The sequence below is a fragment of the Urocitellus parryii genome, chromosome 1, assembly GCF_045843805.1.
Source record: "Urocitellus parryii isolate mUroPar1 chromosome 1, mUroPar1.hap1, whole genome shotgun sequence".
NCBI classification, from domain to species: domain Eukaryota; kingdom Metazoa; phylum Chordata; class Mammalia; order Rodentia; family Sciuridae; genus Urocitellus; species Urocitellus parryii.
In genome coordinates this window covers 281,371,132-281,392,612 of record NC_135531.1, presented here as the reverse complement: position 1 = coordinate 281,392,612, position 21,481 = coordinate 281,371,132, and the positions used below count along the sequence as shown (strand labels likewise).

Sequence of the window (21,481 nt, the reverse complement as noted above, 5' to 3'; positions counted from 1 at the left end):
CTGGCGAAAATGAGGCTAGCAAGAGTGGACAGAGGTCTGATTAGAAGGTGAAGGAGATGGACAGAGGTGTTTTAGAAACCTTTCTGGCAAGGCAGGGAGGGTCTGGGGAGTCCCCAAACCCCCAGCATGTTTTGGCCTCACCCAGATGTTGGGTAAGGGCTTCCTCCAATGACTGCATTTTCTGTCACACATTCTTACTGCTCTGGCAAGGCCCACAGCAAGTGCCATGGGGCCATGGAGACAGAACACAATCCGACTTGTGGCTGAAACCCTTCAAACAGGGAATAACGCTATTTACCCACAGTGCTGCACCCAGCTATGCATGGCCAGGGGAAGGAAGAACACAGTGAGGCCACTGAAGTTGGAACACTTTTTTTTTTTTAAAGAGAGAGATGTTTGAGGATTAAATGAACTCTAAATAGGGCTAAGGGGGAAATGGGAGGGAGGGGTCATAGGAATAGGAAATACAGTGGAATGCAATGCTCATCATTACCCTAGTACATGTAATGAGGACACGAAGAATATGACTCTACTTTGTGTACAACCAGATATGAAAAATTGTGCTCTGTATGTCTAATATGAATCATAATGCATTCTGTTGTCATACAGAACAAATTTTTTAAAAAATTAAAAATAAATAAAAAAGTCTTCCACTGATGGGCCACCCACCTCAAAAAAAAAAAAAAAAAAAAAGAGACTTTTGAGAATACCCATGACGGGAACGAGACCAGACGGCCTTCCAGCACCATGCACAGCACAGCAGTCAGGATGGGAACTCCAGCGAGGCTGGACACTGAGGGGGTGAAAACCCAACACAGAGTAGAGCAAGGTGGTTGCAGGAGGCCTGCCAGGCGCTCCACTGTCACCAGAGCAGAGAATAAAATGCCCCATGTGAGCTGTGGATCAAGGCTCGAAAGAACCTAGCTGCTACAGCTGCCACCTCAGTTGGAGACTGGTGCCTGCCTGTGTCTGAGGCCTGGTTCCCAGGGGGTCTCTCCTCTGGCAAGGGGAAGTTTTGGAACAGGCACTGTCATTTCTAAGCAGCCCTATTGAAAGCTAAAAAACAGTGCATTTACTGGAAGAACTCTGGCTCTATGAATTTGATAATGAAAATTAATGAGCCCACCTCTGAGCTTTCTCAGGAGAGGATTCAGTTGTTTTTATAACTCAATGCGAATAAACGCACATTCTCAACAAATCCAACACTCCCAGCAAAGGCTTTTTGAAGAGCTTTTTTTTTTTTTTTTTTAAGAAATGTTTTTCCCACTCAATAAATCAATTCTGTAACCCATGACCCAGCACAAGAAGGCAACAGCGATGGGCAGTATGACTCCTCCCAGCTGGCCTTCCTAAGCTGTCAAGGTATTTTTTCCTCAGGGCAGGGCAATAGCAAGGGCGGATTCACAGGTTTTCTCATTTTTCAAGTTCTTTGACAAAAGAATGGTAAACATTTTACTAAGACTATATTTTAGCATTTTTCTTAGCACATTTTATGAAGAGTAGTGAAATTATAAACAAACCTAAGTTTCCAAGATGGAACATTTTTAAATGGATAAAGATGAGAACACCTTTGGAATGGATAGATGGTACGCAGCTGAGAAAGTCTCTGCTTAGAGACTGTAATTGGCGGCCTAACACTTCTTGGAATTTTTACATGAAAAATAATTGCTTGATTTTATTATTTGTTAAATGTCCCATGTGCATAGGAACTTGTGATTTATTTTTAAACCTCTTGGGAAGGAAGGGAGTTTCTGCTCTGAGGAGTGCCCCTGCTGGTGCAGTGTGTAGGGGAGACCTAAGGAGTGACATGTGCCTCCCAGGACAGGCCCACCCACAAGTCATTCCTTCTAAGAGTGCTTGAAAAACATGCAGCTCGCACATCAAACTGTAAGAAGTAGAGTCACAGAGACCCTGCAGAACACAGCCAGGAACAGGAGTTAGGAAACAAAGATCTGGATGTCCAAAAGCTCCATGTCCCCAAGGGCCTGGCTACTCTAATCCACGTCTAGGGTGAGCCTCTAGGATTCCCCATCCATGGCAGACCAGAAATTCACTATTACTAGTTGGTTGGGGGCATGTGGACCAGGGCCAGAAATGTGGCTTTGGCCTGAGAGTGGGGAGGAACCTCAAGATGCCAACAAATCTGAAAGCCAGTGTCACAGTCACCAGCAGGTTCCAGGGAACTCATTGGCCAAGCACCTAGCACAGCACGAACTACTCACTGCCATGAGCTGAGACTGGGTATATTCTTTAGAGGTAGGGGAGGGCAAAATATCTCTGAAGGATTTCTACTGGACAGGATGAAATGACTCAACTATCTGAAATGTCAGTTTTAAAGAAAAAGTCTGACAATAAGCAAAGTGTTTTCCTATTGTGCAAATACCGTGAAGTCAGAACTAACAACTGATATGGCTTTCATTGTGGTCCCTTCCTACTCTGGGCATGTCTCCAAGAAACAATGAGCACTGGCACCAGTTCTCCCACAGAAGCACTCTCATGAGAGCATCCCTACCCACAGTGCCTACCCTTCCTCCTCTGCACCCAGATGTGTGGCATGTTAGCCAGGGTCCACTCTCAAGTCTAAGGGTAAAATCCTGACGCTGACCTGCTGGATCTCCACCCAAGGTTAACCAAACAATCAGACATTCTGTAATTAAGAAAAGTCAAGTAAACCCCATAGATGGCAGACAGGGGCAACTCCAAAGGAGAAAGCTAGCAGTTAAACCTGAGTGTTAGACAGCAAATGAAACCAGACAAATATTTATTTTGCATTTGATTCTACTGGTTCAGATGTCTGAACGCTGGAATGAAGCCACCTGCCTCTCTTCAGGGCTCCTCCTCTGGAGCGCATTAAGCTGTCCACGTGTGGCACATGCTGCTGATGATCCATGACCCTCCAAGGCCTCAGAGGCTCACCCCAGATAGGCCCCAGAACCACAGCAACTCAGAGACGGCCACAGTACAGTCCCAAGAGTCCAGACACTGTCTGGGCTGATTCCCTCCCGAGCATCTGTCCTATCTTGGGACAGTAAAAGCCTGGCTCTGACAAGCAGGGCCTGGCTGACACTCAAGTGACCACTCAGGACCACCATGCCCCTCCCAGCCTGCTTCCTCTGGGCAATGTGTAAGAAAGGGCTCCCTGCCTTTTTATTTTTATTTTTATCATCCAGATGTGGCTTCAAAGGGCTCTGAAATGTCCTTGCCACATCTGGATTGGAAAGCAAGAGCTGGTATTTAGGAGCCAGGTTCCAGCTCATTTGGACAGAATGAGTGATGTCTTTCGTCATTACTTTGTATTTCTCTTCAATAGTTGCTTGACCCAACATCTGTCTGCTCTATACAATGAAAATACAAACTAAGAATAGGAAAAAATAATTAAAGCATTAAACTGTACAAATTACAAATCTGTTCCAAAATATACTTACATTAAATAAAATACGCATTTCAGTAAGATCTACAGTGAATGACTGTGCTCTGGGAAGCCTCACATCTGGGCAGGGCCAGCATTTGCGGGAGAAGCTAAGAGAATGTGCATCCAACCACAGTGTGCCATGGTTTCTTATTGTCAATCTGCAAGTGACACTGGATACCCATCTGCTGGGGAAGGGGAAGCAAGCGCTAGCCTCAATGCTGAGCCCATTACTACTTCCCAGGAGTCTCACCGACAGCCTAGACAGCACAGTTTCAGAAAAGTGAACATGTTAAGGGAGGCAGACAACTCTTTAGAGGCCCAAACACGTTTCCTGCTGTATTTATGCTGCATTCCCCGCCTACGGTGGGCGGTCAGGAGGATGGTCTTCTTCAGGACAAGGTCACAGGACTGGGATTGAGGGAGCGTGAGGACAGGGAGGAGGGCTACCTCGTGCTGCTTCACATTAGAGACAAACTGTGACACACAGTCCATGGGCCTGCAATCATCTCCTCTTATCATCTGGCATAACGCTTGATGTAGTCATCCACCTTATTCCGGAAGTCCTCCTGTGGAGGAGAGAGAGAATACAATGACTGAAGGAAGCAACGCTTCAGAGTCAGATGCCCCAGAGGGAAAGCCCCTATGAGAGGCCTGGCTCACGACACTGCCTGCTGTGCTGGGGTGGGCAGAGATATCTGCAAACCCTGATCACACCTGGCCCACAAACCAAGACTCCCTTGACGACAAACACAAGCATCAGCTGCTGCTCTTGGGGCCCTTGTTACCAGATCTGCCTTCCAGAGTGGCTTTCTTGGACCTGCTGCCCACTTAAAATATGCTTATCTTTCATGGCCCACAAGTAGCCTAGCCCCAGCCTCAGGGTGACTGCACTGCCCAGAGGAAAGGTGGGTATGCTATGAAATGCCAACTTCACACACAAGAAGCAGAGTCCACCTGGATGCCTAGGCATTTCAGGTGATAGCAGTGGGACTTGCATGGCCAGAATGACAGGAAAGCTTCAGATGTCTCTAGACCCACATGGCTGCCCTTACAATCCATAGGAGGCCCACGTGCCTGGTCATCTCAAGCACCCTGGCCAGATGGCACACCGCCTCCCACCCCGGGGTTTAATGCTTCCTCATCCACAGTGAGAACAGACCCCAGCCCCACTGCCAGCTGCTCAAGTGTGGGCCACATTCAGTGATAACAACTTTACCAGCTGGGTTCCATTATGCTTTCCCCTTCCCCATGGGTATAGATGCTTTGTTTCAAAATAAATAGTCTTCTTCAAGGGACATAGGCACCCATCTACACTGCCAGCAGACCAGGCACAGTCACAGCCACAGAAAACAACCAGGTGAAAGCAACTCAAATTAAGGATGCATATCATCCTTGACCCAGTGACCCAGTTCTAGGACTCCCTTCTGTTGAAATAAAACCACCTGTATTTCAGGTTGTATTTACAAAGGATATTTATTGAATTACTGTTCCTAGTTGGAAAAAAAACTTCATGGGGAACACCAGGAAATGGTTTTTAAAAAATATGGTAGAGTCACTTCATAGAACATAAGACAGCTTCTGAAATGAATGAGTGCTGGTTGATGCATTAATTGGGAGGGAAAAAGTTAATTAAGGACAAAAAGGAATGGAAGATTAAGAGTAAGAAACAAGATTCACAATTCTGGGAAAAGGTCAAGCCCCGTGTGTATGCATGAAAAAGCTCAGCAAAGGCTGTGTGAGGTGGAGACAGCCTGCAAGAGCCCAGCAGTGGGGTGAACTTTAGGCTACCCACTGCCGATGTGCCTGAGCTGTTAAACAAGGAGTCACTGCCTGTTACTAACACTCAATTTTACTAGGAAACCCCATCTAATAAAAACCATTTCTCTATGTAGGCAAACGCTTTCCCAAGATCACACAAGTTTTCTGTAACACATTTTATATATATATATATATATATATATATATATATATATAAATTGCTTTAACTTCCAGTCTTGCATTCCATCACTCTCAATTTCTCATTTGTGCAATCAAGAGATGGTAGTAATTAGGGCTGGGATGTAGCTTACAGGTACAGCACTTGCCTTGCATGTGCGAAGCCCTGGGTTTGATCCCTAGTTTCAAAAAGGAAAAGACCAAAACAAAAAAAGAAAAAAAGATAGATCTGTCTTTTTACTATCACACCAACCTAAAAAAACCTGTTCATGGCTCACCTTGTCCCGCAAATGATGTTCTGCAGCTTCAATATTCAGTGGATCATCAAAATTCAAAAGGTCCTTAAAAAGAGAGAAACTCAAGGTGAACACTGGAGAATCTGCTTGTCTGGTGTCACAGTCTTCACCCTACAAAGCAGCAACAAAACCTAATCAGCCACCTGCAGGCTCAGCTGAGTTGGGAGCACCTCTGAGTCCTCAAGCTCCTGTGGTGTCAGAGTCCTGGGCTGGCTGGTTCTCTGTGCAAAACGATAGCTGACAGCTGACTGCAAGAGCTCAGGGGTATGTTTATATACAACTGTCTAAACGTCAGTGGGAATGGAGAAAATAGCAACCACATTAACTTCATTAATTTCTGATATATGGAGAATGATAACCACTCCCACTGTGAGCATTTCTAAATAAAAACCCCATTCTGTTTTATAAACATTAATTTTCCCTTTATTTAATGATACCTTTGCCTCCAGGCAACTGTTGTTTATCTTCCAAACTTTCTGGATCTCCCTGTCTTTGACAGACAGAGATCCCTGTGCCCTTCATGGACACCCACTCACAGGCTGGCGTCCCCGCCTCAGGGGAGCAGACTCTTCTTCTTCTTTTTTTTTTAGTACCGGGGATTGAACTCAGGGGCACTCAACCGCTGAGCCAAATCCCCAGCCCTATTTTTTTTCAAATATTTTTTTAGTTGTAGCTGGACAAAATACCTTTATTTTTATGTGCTGCTGAGGATTGAACCCAGCGCCTCGCATGTGCTAGGCGAGCACTCTACCGCTGAGCCACAACCTCAGCACCCCCCACCCTATTTTGTATTTTATTTAGAGACAGGGTCTCACTCTATTGCTTGGTAGTGTCTTGCAGCTGCTGAGGCTGCCTTTGAACTTGTGATCCTCCTGCCTCAGCCTCCTGGGCCACTGGGATTACATGCGTGTGCCACTGTGCCCGGTGGGAGCAGATTCTTGATATCTTAAAAAGCAATGGCCTACCCACTCTCCTCTCCTCCCAGAAGCACCTGGACTTTGAAGCAGAGGCCTCATCTGAACTCCCTATTCTCCTTGAAACTCAGGCCAGCAAGACTTGTAAGGTGTGCCCTATGATGGGTCATTGTAAAGACAATCATATTCCTCTTCAGGAATTATGTTAAATTTGGGGATTGCATTCCTGATTTGGAAATAAATATGGGAATGATGGATAACACGGTACAAATATAGCAAACAAACAAACAAACAAAGAATTGGAAAATTAGACTCCAAGTCCTAGACATAGGCAAAATATATAAGCACATACTATATGCAATACCTAGTATATATAAAGACTTCCCTTTACCATAGGCCTCACCTAGAATGAAAATATTAGATGGAATAACCAATACAGACTTAAGTCACACTCTGACCGGCTCTTCAGGATCTGGAAGCTTTGGGCACTTGGAGATGGGGAGCCACCACCAGATTTCTCTAAATAAAAAGTCTAAGGAACCAATGTGCATTTCCTTCCAGTACCAAGTCACCAGCCAAAACCTGCTTATGGTTGAGGAACCTGGGACAGACAGATGGTTCTAGAGAGATGCTTTTGATGGTGGAGCAAATGACAGTGAGAGGGCCCCCAAGAGGTCTGCCTTAGCTCCTGCTCTCAGTGGCTCTCAGGCAAACTGAAGACGCCACGGGCACAGCCAGACTGTCCTGGGGGCCAAGTGAAGGCCACAGCCACAGGTGTTGCCTCTCCATGGAGCAAGGAGCTCCGGAAATCACTGTAAGTGCTGGTCTCTTTGCTTGTGGGGCAGGTGTCCCCAGGAACACAGACAAAAAGGCAAAGGTAGGCAGGGACTCTCAGCTCAGTATGAAGCTCTTATCAAGAAGAGCAGCAGACCTGGCCGCGGCATGTCTGAATAGTGCATACACACAACAAGGGCCAGGAGGACACCCTGGCAGACTGTCCAGGGCAGGTGTGTGTTCATGGAGGGTCCTGGGACTTTTCCAAAAGTAGAAATTATTTTTTATTCAGAGACATACCCCTGGATGCTTTGAAAGCTCTTCTCTGAATCAGAAAGTAAAGATTCAAAGAAACAAGTATATTTTTAAAAATTTTTCAGTTACACATGGTCACAATACATTTATTTTGGTTATTTATTTTTATGTGGTGCTGAGGATCGAACCCAGTGCCTCATATGTGCGAGGCAAGTGCTCTGCCACTGAGTCACAACCCCAGCCCAAGAAACAAATATATTTAAAAGCCAAGGTAGAGCTTTCAGGTGTGTCCTTCCAGTGCTGCCTGCCTGCGATTCCAGTCAGCCTAGAGGCACTGTCGTCCAAGAACAGCAAACTCCAGAGGCTCAGAGACAACAGAAAAAGGCTGTAAGGTCCTGGGTTCCTGGATGACCACTTCATCCACGTAACTAGGACCCCTAGGAGAGAAGAGGGCCACCAAATGGGCTGCCTGGTGAGATGGCAGGCACAAGCAGGGACTGGGCACAGAAAACACACAGGAATAGCTGCCTGCTGAAGAAGCCAAAAACAAGTGGAACCAGGCTTGTCACCCAGAAGGTGGAGGCAGCTTGCCCAGCAGGGCTTCCCCTGATGGCCTCCCCATGTCACTCCAAAGCCCCTGAGGTTCCCATGCCACAGTTCTATCTCTGACCATAAACAGCGATAGGAAAGATGGGTAACTACGTGCATGGCTTGCTTTTAATCCCCTGGGCTAGCATTAAGGTGATGTTTCAAACCAGGGAAAGCAAAACAACTTGGCAGTTTGATCAATATACTTACAGTAAATAAAGAATTTAATCCCCAAACAACATCCTGAAATAAAAAAGAAAACAGAAAACAAAATTTTAGGCTCTTGCTCAATGAAAGTCTTTAAACCCATGACCAAAAATATGCTTTGTGCCATACCAAAACCTATCCTAAGCACTTTTTTTTCCCCTCAAGACAAAGAGAAAATAATCTCTTTTTTTCAAGTATAGTAAGCCAGGAAATTTAGAGACCAAGCAGCCACAGGAATAAATATAAGGTCAAAGGGAACATCAGCTACCCTTCCTCGGACCCAGGGCAGGAGCCCACAGGCCACATGCGTGCTTCTGCCATCAACCAACCACTCCCACCAGCCATGACAAATAGGCTTCTGACTTCTGAAAAGTACCTTAAAATAATATCTGTTGTTTTTAACATCAATTGCACTTGGAGCTCATGGATAAGCTAATTACCTATGTCCTACTGAGTTCTAATACTTTTGCTCTACTTAAATTCCAGATTTTTATTAAAATAAAACTGAAAGCCGCATTGTTCCATCTGTACTGACTCAAGATCTTCAACTCAACTACAAAGTCTTTCTCCCTCTGTCTCTTCATCAGCTAGAGTCTTTCATCTTTTTAAAGCTGGATCTCATGATCATCCCATATTCTCTGCTACTTGGTAATTTTTTATTTTTTTTTTATTTTTTATTTTTTTTTTTTTAAAGAGAGAGTGAGAGAGGAGAGAGAGAGAGAGAGAGAGAGAGAGAGAGAGAGAGAGAGAGAATTTTTAATATTTATTTTTTAGTTCTTGGCGGACACAACATCTTTGTTGGTATGTGGTGCTGAGGATCGAACCCGGGCCGCACGCATGCCAGGCGAGCGCGCTACCGCTTGAGCCACATCCCCAGCCCCTACTTGGTAATTTTTATTTGTCTTCTCTGCTTTCTTTCATCCACCTACCCACTGGCCCAATCCCCATCCTCCTGGTGTGAGCTAGGCCTTGGGCTGGAGCTGGGTGTGGGAATAAGCTCCACTTCTATTGGTGGGGTATCAGACAGAGGGCTGGCCAGCAGGTCAACACCAGAGCACCAATCCTGGGGGACAGGCCCCACAGTGGAAGTGGCAGTCATTTGAGTGGGGGCCTGCGGGAAGAGCAGGAATCTGCCAGGTGGAAGTCTGGAGGAGGGGTATCTACCAGGTAATCTGGCAGACACTAAGTCCCGAGAGGACAGAACACATCAAGGGCATGAAGAAGGCTGGAGAGAAGGCCAAAGCTTGGGAGGAACTGGGTCACAACTGCATGAAGTCTGCAATATTCCTTGACACTGGACTGGGGTCAAAATCCCTTCCCTGCACTGTTCTTCCAAAGTGTCAATTTGTGATAGAAACCCACCATCTGACAGACCTTCTGGCCACTAGGAGTGATCTACATAGGAAAGACTGCAGCTCTCTCCTGGGCACTCTCCTGTTGAATGAGCAATGGCTTCCTATGCTGTTTGTTGGTGTGGCTCTGAAATTGCACTGTGTGCTCCTGTCCCAGGCTCCTGAATGGCACCTGGCACTGGCCAACGAGACTGACCCAACCAGAACAGACTGGAGCCAATGCTTCACCAAGCAGCCCAGGCAGTGGGCAGTGGGGAGAGGAGGAAGCAGGTGTGCCTGGCCACCTGTGTGGGGTGCCAGGTGAGGACCATAGAGGAGGACTTGTGCCCCAAAGGTGCCGACTCTTACCTTTAAGGTTCTCGTGGGAGCCCAGCCAGTGCCATCTATCGAATGTTCTCTCAGTAAACTGAAACAGACACAGAAATGCTCAGCAGCTAGAAAGGAAGCACCTAAGTCACCTGAGCCAAAGGCACAGCTGGAATGCAACTAGAGTCCTCAGCCCACTGTTTTATCCTAGGACAAAAGGAGATCTACTTTTTGGGAAACCTGTCTTTGCTCTGCAGCTTGCTGTTTCCTGTCCTGCTGAGGGCTGCCTTCTCTACCTCCAAGATTGAATAAATATTCAGTTATAATAACCTGTGTTATTTTTATTTACTGTACCTTTAATCCTAGCCACAGATGTTTAAAGCATACTTAAAACAACATACAAGAAATATTGGTCAACTTAACATTCAAAAATGATAGCAACAAACATGAAAACAGCAGCTGGGCACAGTGATGCACGTCTGTAATCCCATGTGGCTTGGGAGGCTGAGGCAGGAGGATCATGAGTTCAAAGCTAGCCTCAGCAACTTAGTGAGGCCGTAAGCAACTCAGTGAGACCCTGTCTCTAATTAATATATAAAAAGGACTGGGGATGTGGCTCAGCGGTTGAGTGCCCCTGGGATCAATCCCTAGTACCAAAAAAAAAAAAAAAAGAAAAATTTAAAAGAAAAAGAAAACAAAACAATAAAACAGCAATAACTAAAGCCCAAAGCTGACGTTTTTGTATCAAGCATAATGGATAGTGTTGTGTCGTTAAACTTACTTCATGCCTCTGACAACCCCTGAATAAAGTGCCAACATTTCCTTGTCTTACAGAGAAAACATGTCCAAAGAGCACGCTTGGCAAGTGGTGTGTCGTTCAAACCGAGAACCTGTGTTCTGAGCCACCACTGATGGGGCTCAATACGATGTTGAGTTCATCACACAGACATTTTGTAATTATTTATGTGGGTGTGGCAGGGGGTAATGTGAATGGAACTCAGATACAAGACTACTGAGCTACATCTTGCTAAGTTGACCAGGCTGGCCTCACAATTGGGATCTTCCTGCCTCAGCCTCCCAAGCTGATAAAATTATAGGTGTGCACCATCACACTCAAATCACACATGACATTTTTAAAACATTTTATTTATTTTTTAGTTTTGTAGTATTAGGGATTGTACCCAGGAATACTCTACCACTGAACTACACTCCTAGCCCTTTATTTTTTTTTTTATTTTGAAGCAAGGTCCTCCTAAGTTTCCCAGGCTGGCTTTGAACTTGCAATCCTCCCGCCTCAGCCTCCTGCGTCCCTGGAATTATAGGTGTGCACTGCAGTACCACCTCTCACAAGACAAGTTAGTAGATATTTTTTTTAAAACTAAGAAGGGAAAACTTCAGCAGATTAATGCAAAATTCAGGAGAGGATTCACTCCTTGGTTGGAAGGACTGAGCCGCAAGGTGGCACACCAGGTTTCAGAGGTGTGGTGGGGTCCTGTTTCTTAAACTGATGCCTGAGGATCATTTTATATCAGCTGCAAATGCACACTGTGTTCTCTCACATATGTTATTTCATACTTTGATAAAACTGAGTTACTGTCAAGCTTCTGTTGGAGATAAAGTTATTTTTGCATTTGTTAAATTATTATATTATGCTATTACTTTGATCTGTACATAGAAGTCCCCAGGCTAGCTGTTGATATCAGGCTTTTATAAAAAGGCCATAATTATAAGCTGAGACAATCTGTGGGGGGGGCAGCATTGGGGATTAAACCCAGAGGCACCTTACCACTGAGCAACATCCCAGCCCTTTTTATTTTTCATCTTAAGACAGGGTCTCATTAAGTTGCTGAGGACCTCACTAACTTGCTGAGGTTGGCTCCAACTTACAGTCCACCTGACTTAGCAGAATTACAGATGTGTGCCACCATGTCCAGCAAGGCAACTTTTTTTATTAAAATATGTTGAAATCCACGAAATCCACATAAGTAGATTCAGATCAGGAGAAAATATATACTTAGAATTTGAATTAAAGCTAAAATCTTAATTATCTATGAATATCAGTGAGAAAAAATATAACCAAACTAATATAAGACATTAAAATTTACTTTGAACTTTAAAAAGAAAACTCAAATCATGAAACCTAAAAACTGGATGGGCATCTTTCTGCTTCACAGAGATTTCAGTGAATTTGATGTTAGATGAATTAGAAACTTCTATAACTTCTGAATACCTTTTTGGGAACCATCCGTCAAATCCTAGTGGCTTTTACGGTCCAGTACAAGACTATACTGAGTTGGGGGGCGGTTCTGATCTAGCTCATCCTCTTTTAATGTCACCTTTGGTTAGGTGCTTGTTGGTTTCCTGGACTTACCTACCAAACAGCAAGCCTCATAAGAGCAGGGAATACAAATTGCTCTCCACCTGCTTAGGCATGATCAGCAGCAGGGAGGGGAGGCAAGCGAAACAGAGGGAGCTCAGGTTAATGAGACGCCTGTCAGTGTCCTCGTGGTTTTGCCAGAGCAGGAAAACTTCACACATGGAAGCAGGTACCTAGGAAGCAAGTGCCACTGGGGAAGCTAGGCCCAGGGTCTGCTGGCCATGGGTCTTATCAGCCTGTGGGCAGCAGTGAGGCTCTCAGGGTGTGGTGCTCTAGTCACTGAGGAAGTTGTAGCCTGGCCTCAACAGAGGATGGTCCAACAGGAGCTCAGATGCAAGACTTACGGTCTACTAAGAAAAGAATCAGAGAACACCTAGGGACTACACTGAAAGCCTGGACTCTGGAAGAAAAAGGCTGAAGCACAATCACTTAGCTCCTGACCTTGGGCCTTCCAATCCCCCAATAAGGGGCTTCTGACCCTTTGCCAGGAGCACAGTGAGGTCCCTGCAGGACCAGGCAGCCCCTTGAGTAGGGCACATAAGTATGACAGGGCCAGTCAGAGCAACCCTTTAAAGAGGGAAGTGGTCCTGCACACTAATTGGCATGTGTCCCTCTAGATCCAGGTGCTACTCAAGCCTGCTGGGAAGAACAAAGGTGGAGGCTGCCAGTGAACTCTGCACACTAGAGACATGCCTGGCTCTCCCCTTTATCCAGGAGATGCACGGTCAGGCCCTACTACTGCTAAGACACTGTCTACTTTTCACTAACAATGAATTGGCCCTTGTACACACGATGACATTGTTTTCTTAGGTTAACTCCCTAGAAGAGCAGCAGACAAGTCCAAGGGTAAAAACAAGTTACAAGAAGACCATGTTGTTGCAGGACCTGGAAGAGCTGTACAAACACGCACCCTCCAGCTAAGAGCCCGATCCGGCCCACCTGCCCCCAGCACTGCTTCAGTGTTGGCCATATGACAGCAACCCGCTGCACCTCGTGGTGTTTCTGTGCCTTTTCCTGGTCACCAGTAAGGCTGAGCATCTGCTTCTTCTGTGAATCACCATGTGTGATGCTGCTCATTTTTCCAGGGGCAGTGCCCATCTTTTGCATGAGTGGTAAATATGATTTACACACAGAAATCTTTCATCTTATACTGTGCTTATGTATTTTTAGTTTTAACATGGTTCGACTTGGCAATGTTCTGTTAAGGTTCCTGGCTTTTGTCTCAGGCTGCCACCTGCTAGCTGCTGCCATACTTTGCTAATAATCTGGTTTCCCCAAAGACACTACAAGGGTAGGATTTCCTATCCTGGACCCAATTCTAATAGACGCAGGAGACACCCACGGAAGCAGAGTGAAGCGAGTCCCCTGGAGTCAGAGGGCTGTGAGCAAGGGAAGCTGAGAGGGGCTCACACCTGCAACTAGGGTCTTCAGGTTCTAAGGTTTCGATGCTTAAAGGAAACATACTTTAAAAGTCATGCCTGGACATAAAATGTAAGTTTAACTATCTATCAAAATAAGACTGGCAAGAAAGGAAACAGCACACATAAAAATGGACTGGGCCAGTGGGCACGGACTGCAATTTTGAGCCAGAAAAGGTCTAAAAGGTTTTCCAGTAGCTCAGAGCCACATACCTTCTGTTTCCTTCCAAAGTGGTAAGTGTTTACTGAGAGGAAAGAGGAGTGGGAGAAAAGGACAGGGAGGCCATGACCGAGAACAGCCTCCAACCAAAGCATTTCATACCACCCAAGATATGTGCTCGGAAAACGCACACTGCCTCCTTTCCTAGCACAGTAGAATATGAGCACAGAATACTTAGCCTGCCCAAGTCCCACAGTTGCCAGAGATGGGTCTTCAGTTAAATCCACTTGGTCTGAACAATTAACATCACTGCCTTACTAAGAAAAGGAGATGATATGCAGAAAAAGAAAGTCCAAATGATAAATTTACTTCAAAAACAAAAAGTAAAAAAACCTAATGCACCGATCTTCTCCAGTTCTCTCCCTTAGAGACCAGCACCCTTTGAAGGGGCACAAGCCCTCACTTTGTGCCACTGGAAGAATGAGACACACAGGGCCACATGCTTATAGGGAAGCTGTCACTTCAGAAGGGCTCCTACATGATCACATCCATTCTGGGGATTGAACCCAAGAGTGCTCTACCACTGAGTTGTACCCCAAGTCTTTTTCTTCTTCTGAGTCAGGGTCTTGCTAACTAGTGGTCCTGCTGCCTCAGTCTCTGGAGTGTAGGAATATAGGCAATCACCACTGCACCCCACTTATCAAGCCCATTCTGGTAGAGAGTACATCCAAGGCAAGCACCGAGGACAGCTTAGCCTGTCACCTATACTTTTTCTCCTGGACTTCATTAATCATATCTTCCCTTCTTAGCTAAAATCAGCAACATCCAGGGAATGTGACCTCTCACTAAGGGAGGTGGCAGAAGGGCAATGGCCTCCAACAGGTACATCCTGTACTGAAGGCCAGCAGGGCTTTGGCCTCAAAATGCAGTGGAAGGATGCCATCTGCAGGCACAGCTGGAAGACAAGGCTTGGAAGCAGCTGTTTCAGTGAACCCCAGACCTTTCCTACTCTTGGCCAAGCTTCAAGGTCTCCTCTGAGAGGAGATGTTATGCAAAGAGACCAGCACTCACCCAGTGTCCAGGAGAGCATGAGTGGGAGAAGGCTCACCTTAGACATATTTCCCCTGTCTCTGTGATGTTGGGGTGCCAGATCCTGGTCAAGCATTTCACTTTGGGAGGCTGCAACATAAAGAGAGAGAGATGTCACCACAACAACCTCTCTAGGTCACACCTGTGGCCCAAGCCTTTCCACGTCCCCATCTGGTCATAATTTCGAGGCTTGCCCAACATGTAGGCTAACTTTCCAGGCTTAACTCAACCCTGAATGCTACCCCAGTTGCCTAGGCAGGACAAGTGCTCCTCTCATGAGTCTAACCACACCTCTCTACAAGGGCCATGTCCTGAGGGCCCTGGACACAGGGCTGTGGAGCCAGAGTCTGTAGTACATTCCAGGGAAAGCTCCCATGCCCTCCTGGCCACAGCTCAACAGACTCCTGAGTACCAAGCTACTGAGTCACAGCTGAACGTCACTGCTCCTCACAAGACCAGCCGGTTACCTTGGCTGTGTGCTTCTGAAGGTGCTAACGCTACGTACATTTTCCTACAGAATAGTCCCAGTCCACTTAAAGAGGGGAAGAACAAAGAGGCCCATGGGCATGAAAGGTACCAACATCATTCACAACTTGGCATGTTTGAATAAAGTTCTTCTATTTTAAAAGTAAATCACACTCGTAATTAAAGGGAGAATGAAAATGAAAGGAAAAACATTTATTTATATAATATTATATGCATAATTACATAAATGAATAGTTATGTTTCCTTTCACTTGTTTTTGTAATTGTACACACTCACAAAATAATTCCACCCAGAAATAATCTCCACTCACAGCTGATGCACTCTTCTAGGCCTCAGACACACATAGGTGTGTGTGCAAAAAAAGCATTTTTCTTCACAGGAGTGGGAACACGTGCTGCATCTCTTCCTATCCCAGCGACCACCTCAGGCAACCTTCCTGCATTCTTGGCGTCTAACAACACTGCTGGGTGGTAGGCTGCTTCCCACCCACACTCCAAGCCATTCCACACCAGTGCTTATATCTTTGCTCACATCCTTGTAGGAAATAACTCCTCAGGATGAAACCCTGAGAGTGACACTGCTCGGGAATCCTGGCTCTCATGCAGTGCTTTGTGTCCTTCAGGAGGCCGAGTCGCCTCCCATGCAGGAAGGCAGAGGGGCCCTCCTGCAGTCCCCTGTGGCTGGTATGTAGTAAGCATCCGGGCACAGTCTCATCAGAATCTCATCTCATAAAGGATCAACCATTTGTCAAATAGGGTGGCATGCTCCCTGCTCGTCATTTAGTATTCGATTTTATTTATGCTACTTTCTGAGGTGTGGAAGGTTTTTCTTTTAATCTTTGGGATCAAAATTTCTCTTCTGATATCATACTTAAAATGCCTTTCACCATCCAAATACTCTCCTTTTACTTTTTCTAATACTCACAGTTTCATTTTTATTTGTATAACAAACAGTTTTCTACCTGATATCAAAACCACAAAATCATGTGATTAAATCCACTGTGCAAACTTATATGTCTGAGGGTGAAAGAATTTAGGTTGAGTTTAAATACATTTCACATGCTCTCCTTTGTTTTCTGCAAATAAGTGGGAATGCATTTGAAACATGTCTGGAATAAAGCTGACTTGATGTTTATTTCCAATAAGGTGTTTAGGCTGAGGAGGAAGGTCAGAGCTGCACCCCTCCACACAGCTGAAGAGAGCCAAGTCCGGGGGGACTGAGTCACCCATGCTCAGCATCTGAAGAACAGAAAGGAGTGGCCAGCTTGACGCTCTCCCAGACCAAGCGCCTTTTCTGGAGCATTCCTGGAGCTGAGGCTACTAGTGCTCCCAAAGTGTCTTGTTTGTCCTTCCTTTTCCTCGCCCCACAGCTCCCCCAGGCAGAGGCTCACACAGAAGCCTCCTCTATCCCTGGCGCCCTTTAACTGTGAGGCTGTGACAGGGCGGAGCTCTGCGTTAGAAATGTGGACCTGGACTCTGAGACCCAAAGTGCCCAACAGCACCTTGTCTCACGAGTCCTTCCCTCCCTCACTCTTGGATCCCCCTTCGGTGCTTGCACCCATTCATATAGCTAAGAGCTTAACTCTGCATTACACATCAACAAGGAAAATGGGATTATTCAATGGACCCCTGGCTAACAATTTGGAAATACAGATCCCCCTTACAGCTTTATTCCAGACACAATAAAACTAAATGTAAGGTGGGCACAGTGGCACACATCTAAAGTCCCAGCAACTTGGGAGACCAAGGTAGGAAGATCGTAAGTTTGAGGCCAGTCTCATCAGTTTAATTCTTGTCTCAAAATTTAAATAAATAATTAAATAAATAAATAAAGGGTAGGGATGTGACTCAGTGGTAGATTATTCCAAGGTTCAATCCCTAGTACCATGCCAGGGGGAAAAAATGCCAAAGACCATTCATAGCCTAGAATATCTAAAATGTTTGCCACTTTGCCCTTTACAGAAGGTCTGCTTTATAAGCTATCCAAAAACCAGCCATCCAGTGGCCAACAATACAGGGCTGGCTTAACCCAGTACACACTGTACAATGAATGTTTATTGAAGTCACTATATATTCCAAGCACATGGTTCAGAGCTCATTTTATAGTGTCCTCACAAAAGAAAGCCTTAAATTAACAATGGTTAACTAGATACTTTGAGCAGGAATAAGATAATGCTTACCAAGGAGTCCTATGCCATTTTTTCCAAGGAGGTGCATTTGAGGCACCCTTGCTAATGAGGCTGTGACCATACAGTAAGTGTCTGTCACATTGTGAGTTGAGGAGCCCAAGCTGCCAGGCTCTGTATGGACAGCTCCATGCAGAGACCCTGAGCTTTCCTGCGACTCTGTTTCCAAAGTGGGTCACTGGTGGTTAACATTCTGTTCTACACAGCCATGCCATCTCATTTCAAAGTATAAATACAATGAATGAAATGGAGAGAGGCAAGTGGGATTCCAGGAGGTACCTGCAGTCATCGAGGTCATCTGAGTGTCTCTGGCTTCCCTCCCTCGGTGCACAGGGCGGAAATGGCCAACAACAAACAAAGCGGCATGACACGAGTCACTTCCAGGAGGAAACCAGAGAAACGAGTACAGAGCCGTTCTTTTTCTCCTGCTTCTCAAATCTGCCTGGTGACCAACACCCAGGCTGTCAGCACTCTTCTGGGGTCCACTCTACCCAAGGAATCAGCTTCCAGGAGTCCTGCTTCTGTGTCCAGGGTGACCGGAATTCCTAAGGGCCTACAGTGCCTGATACTGCAGGAGCTCAATAAGTGTCACTAAACCAAATCGGCCAGTGTCTAAGATTGAGAGATGACAAGGCAGGCTTCAGGCTGTGAGGAAAAGTTCAGAGACAAAGGGACAGGAAGAAAACAACTCACCAGGAAATCTGGATTCTAGTTGCTGGGATGTGGGAGCATGTGTGTGGATGGATACTGAATGGACACTTTTCTTTGCAAGTTTTTCTAAAATTATGATTTACTTTATTAATTAAAAGGTTTTTTTTCAATTTATAATCCTTATAAATCAATCTTCACTGCAAAAACCATAATTCTTGGGTGTTTTAAATCTTCATGAAGTACATAAGTCACGTGAGCAAAGCTGTGGCACAGGAGTGGAGAAACCAACGAGTCCCCAGCCTCGGGGCTGACACTGCCGACAGTGGAGCCGTCTGTCCAGGCTCACACTCATGACCTCTATCCAAGGGCTTGCAGCCTGGCCCTTGCATGTGTTGGCTTAATTTTGTTTTCTACACTATTAAGCAGAGAGTTGACCTCCAGAAATATGAGCAACAGGTGCCTAAGAAGACAGGCACAGGCTACACACTGGACACGCATCTGAAAGACAGCTGCAGGCTACTGCCAGGAGCTCACAGGCTAGAGGGAAGAGGCTACAGAACTCTGTAAGGAAAGATGAATTATAAACGTTTTTGTATTCAACTCAGCACTGCACCTCCTGGTCTCCTGGAGACCCCCTGCTGTGGACCCCACATTTGCCTAAAGAGAGCAGAAACAGGCAGGAACAAAGCCCACCCCAGCTCTTCTCAGTGACTTTGGGTAGAGAGCATTACACCTGGCCAGCCCATCTCACTGCTGCCAGAGCAGCAGCAGTGAGACCAAGGAAACACAGAATCATGGTGACAAGCCAACGGCCAGACACTGCATGGGATCTGTGGCACGGCTGCAGGACGATGCACCTCTGCTCTGTTTGGGGACTATAGCTGGCAGGACAGCAGAGCCAACCTCTGGGACAGCCTTCAATTCTTGAGGGACACAAGACGCAAAGGTTCAGGGGTTTTAGCCACAGTATACTCAATTTTCCTGCAAATCTCTCCGCTTCTCAAAGTCACATGTGGGTGGAACAGAATGAAGGACATTACCAGGTGTAGACAAAGGGAAGGGCGCACATTTATAAGCTGGGCAGCCCTGCACATGCACTGGCCTCAGCAATTCAGCTGTCTGCACTGGCAAAACTACTTAGTAAGCTTTGTTTTGTTTTGTTTGGGGTTCTTTGAGACAGGGTATTACTATGCTGCCCAGACTGGCCTCAAATTCCTGGACTCAAGTGCCCTCCCACCTCATCATCCTGAGGAGCTGGGACAACAGGCGCATAACTCCTTGCCCAGCTTTAATTAAGTTTTAAAAGTTAACCTGCTGAGCTCTAACTCACTACCATATAAAGAGACTAGAATATTACGACCAGCCCCTGAACAATGGTGGAGGATGGACAGAGGTGACCTGAACAGAAACACCTGGACATAGACGTTCTGTCACGACTGCTCCCACCTTCGTGTTTCTCACGCTTTGCTTTCTTTCTATAACAAGAACAACAACTTCACAACTAAATGGCTCCTCAAGGCCTGCTGGAGAAGCACAGGGGCTCATGCTAAACTTCTCCCTCAGCTAGCCAAAGGACATGAACTCACCCACCTTAATTCACAGTCCTAATTCTTCTGAGGTACAGTCTACAGAGATGGTCTATGTCCAGCCTAGAATTTTACATTCTATCCTCCTAGGTTTCCAGAAGTCAAACTGTCTCCAATTCTAAACACCTGTACTTAAGCCAAACAACCTTCCAAGCTGCCTCAATAAGGTTTTTGGTGTGTAATCTGGAAAAGGTGGAAAGTCTCAGTGGGTAACTGATGGGCTAGACAAACACCTGAAATACACATGCTTTGTTTAAAAATTAAATTTCTTTTTTCCCCTTAAATTGCCAACTATCCCTCATCTTTATAAAGAACTCTTAACATAGTAGTGCAGCAAAAATCAATTTCTAGAGATTAAAGTTTGGCTTCAAACAAGAGTTGCAGCTCTGAGCTGTAACCTGGCGTGGGGTGGGAGATAGAAGGAAACCAGCAGCCACAGGCAGAATAATGGGGCACATGGTGTCCCCAGGCTCATATCCTTAGGCCAACAGAGACTTCATCTTGTCCGTGTTCCCCCACAGATTTCTCTTACACCCCTGCACTCTGATCCTGTATTAAACATACACTTTGATACCACAGGCACTGCCGTGGGCACAGCCTGAGGTATGTCACCAGGCGCAGCCTCTTCCCCTGTGTCCCGGGCCCAGAATCCTCCACAGCTTCTCGGTGCCAAATTGAAAAGGCCAACAAACCAGAGACTTCTTGTTGTTTTCTCCATTATTTCTTGACTCCAATTTTTTTCTCTGCCAAGTGGCCCTCTGCCTTCCCCGGGGGAAGCTCTTCCACACCTGTGACCACAGATCCACACATTCCCAGCTCACCTGGAGCACCCTCCCCCTGCTATGGGCCAAATCAGGACAACCCAAATCTGGTTCTTTAGAAGTCACACTGGTCTTCACCACTTCCAAAAGTGACCTCCTTCCCTTCTCTGAACGCCACACATTGGCTCCTGTCACCATCAGCCTGTCTGCTACTTACCACTTTCAGTGCTTCATTGGCTTTTTACCCTTTATTTCACCTCCCTAATGGTTCTGTTAGTTCCTCAAAAGCCAAGAGAGATGTGATAGTATTTGGTATCATTATTACCTAGGAGGGTCTTTGAGGGATTAACATGTACCTATGGGTAAAAACTACTCATAGCTTACAACAAGCTATTATTCTCTCAAAGTCTAAAGTACCTATGTTATGGACTTCTGGAACTTTGGTGTTACACAATAAACAAAACTAGTTTTAAATTAAAAATATACTTTTTTTCCCCTTACTTATTAATAAGTAAGACTTTACGTGAAATACAACAGGCCGAATGCCTGGCACATAACATTCACAACCACTTGTTGAACAAATGTATTTCTCTACTGAATTAAGTACGGCTGATGAGTGAATTCACCACAGAAACACTAGCAATCTTGTGCTGGGTCCCAGGGCGTGAGGAGGGGCAAAGGCCCTGCGTGGCCACAGGCCCCCTGGCAGACACCCCCTGGGTACAGGAA

At 45.8% G+C, this 21,481-nt stretch overlaps 1 protein-coding gene across 4 annotated transcripts in view; it reads right to left on the bottom strand.

Annotated features, from left to right (window-relative positions):
• Positions 1-2,732: 2,732 nt before the first annotated feature.
• The window catches only part of Ube2f (ubiquitin conjugating enzyme E2 F (putative)), a 62,420-nt gene continuing 43,671 nt past the window's right edge, over positions 2,733-21,481 (bottom strand). For 2 of the 4 annotated variants that reach the window (XM_026396017.2, XM_026396015.2), the window contains 5 exons: positions 15,103-15,173; positions 10,082-10,139; positions 8,385-8,417; positions 5,626-5,754; positions 2,733-3,978 (listed from right to left, as the gene is read on the bottom strand). In XM_026396017.2, the coding sequence (XP_026251802.1) occupies positions 3,928-3,978; positions 5,626-5,754; positions 8,385-8,417; positions 10,082-10,139; positions 15,103-15,173 (342 nt within the window). In that variant the 3' untranslated portion in view covers positions 2,733-3,927. The remainder of the gene's footprint in view (positions 3,979-5,625; positions 5,755-8,384; positions 8,418-10,081; positions 10,140-15,102; positions 15,174-21,481) is intronic. The other 2 variants (XM_026396018.2, XM_026396016.2) reach the window with 1 other exon arrangement.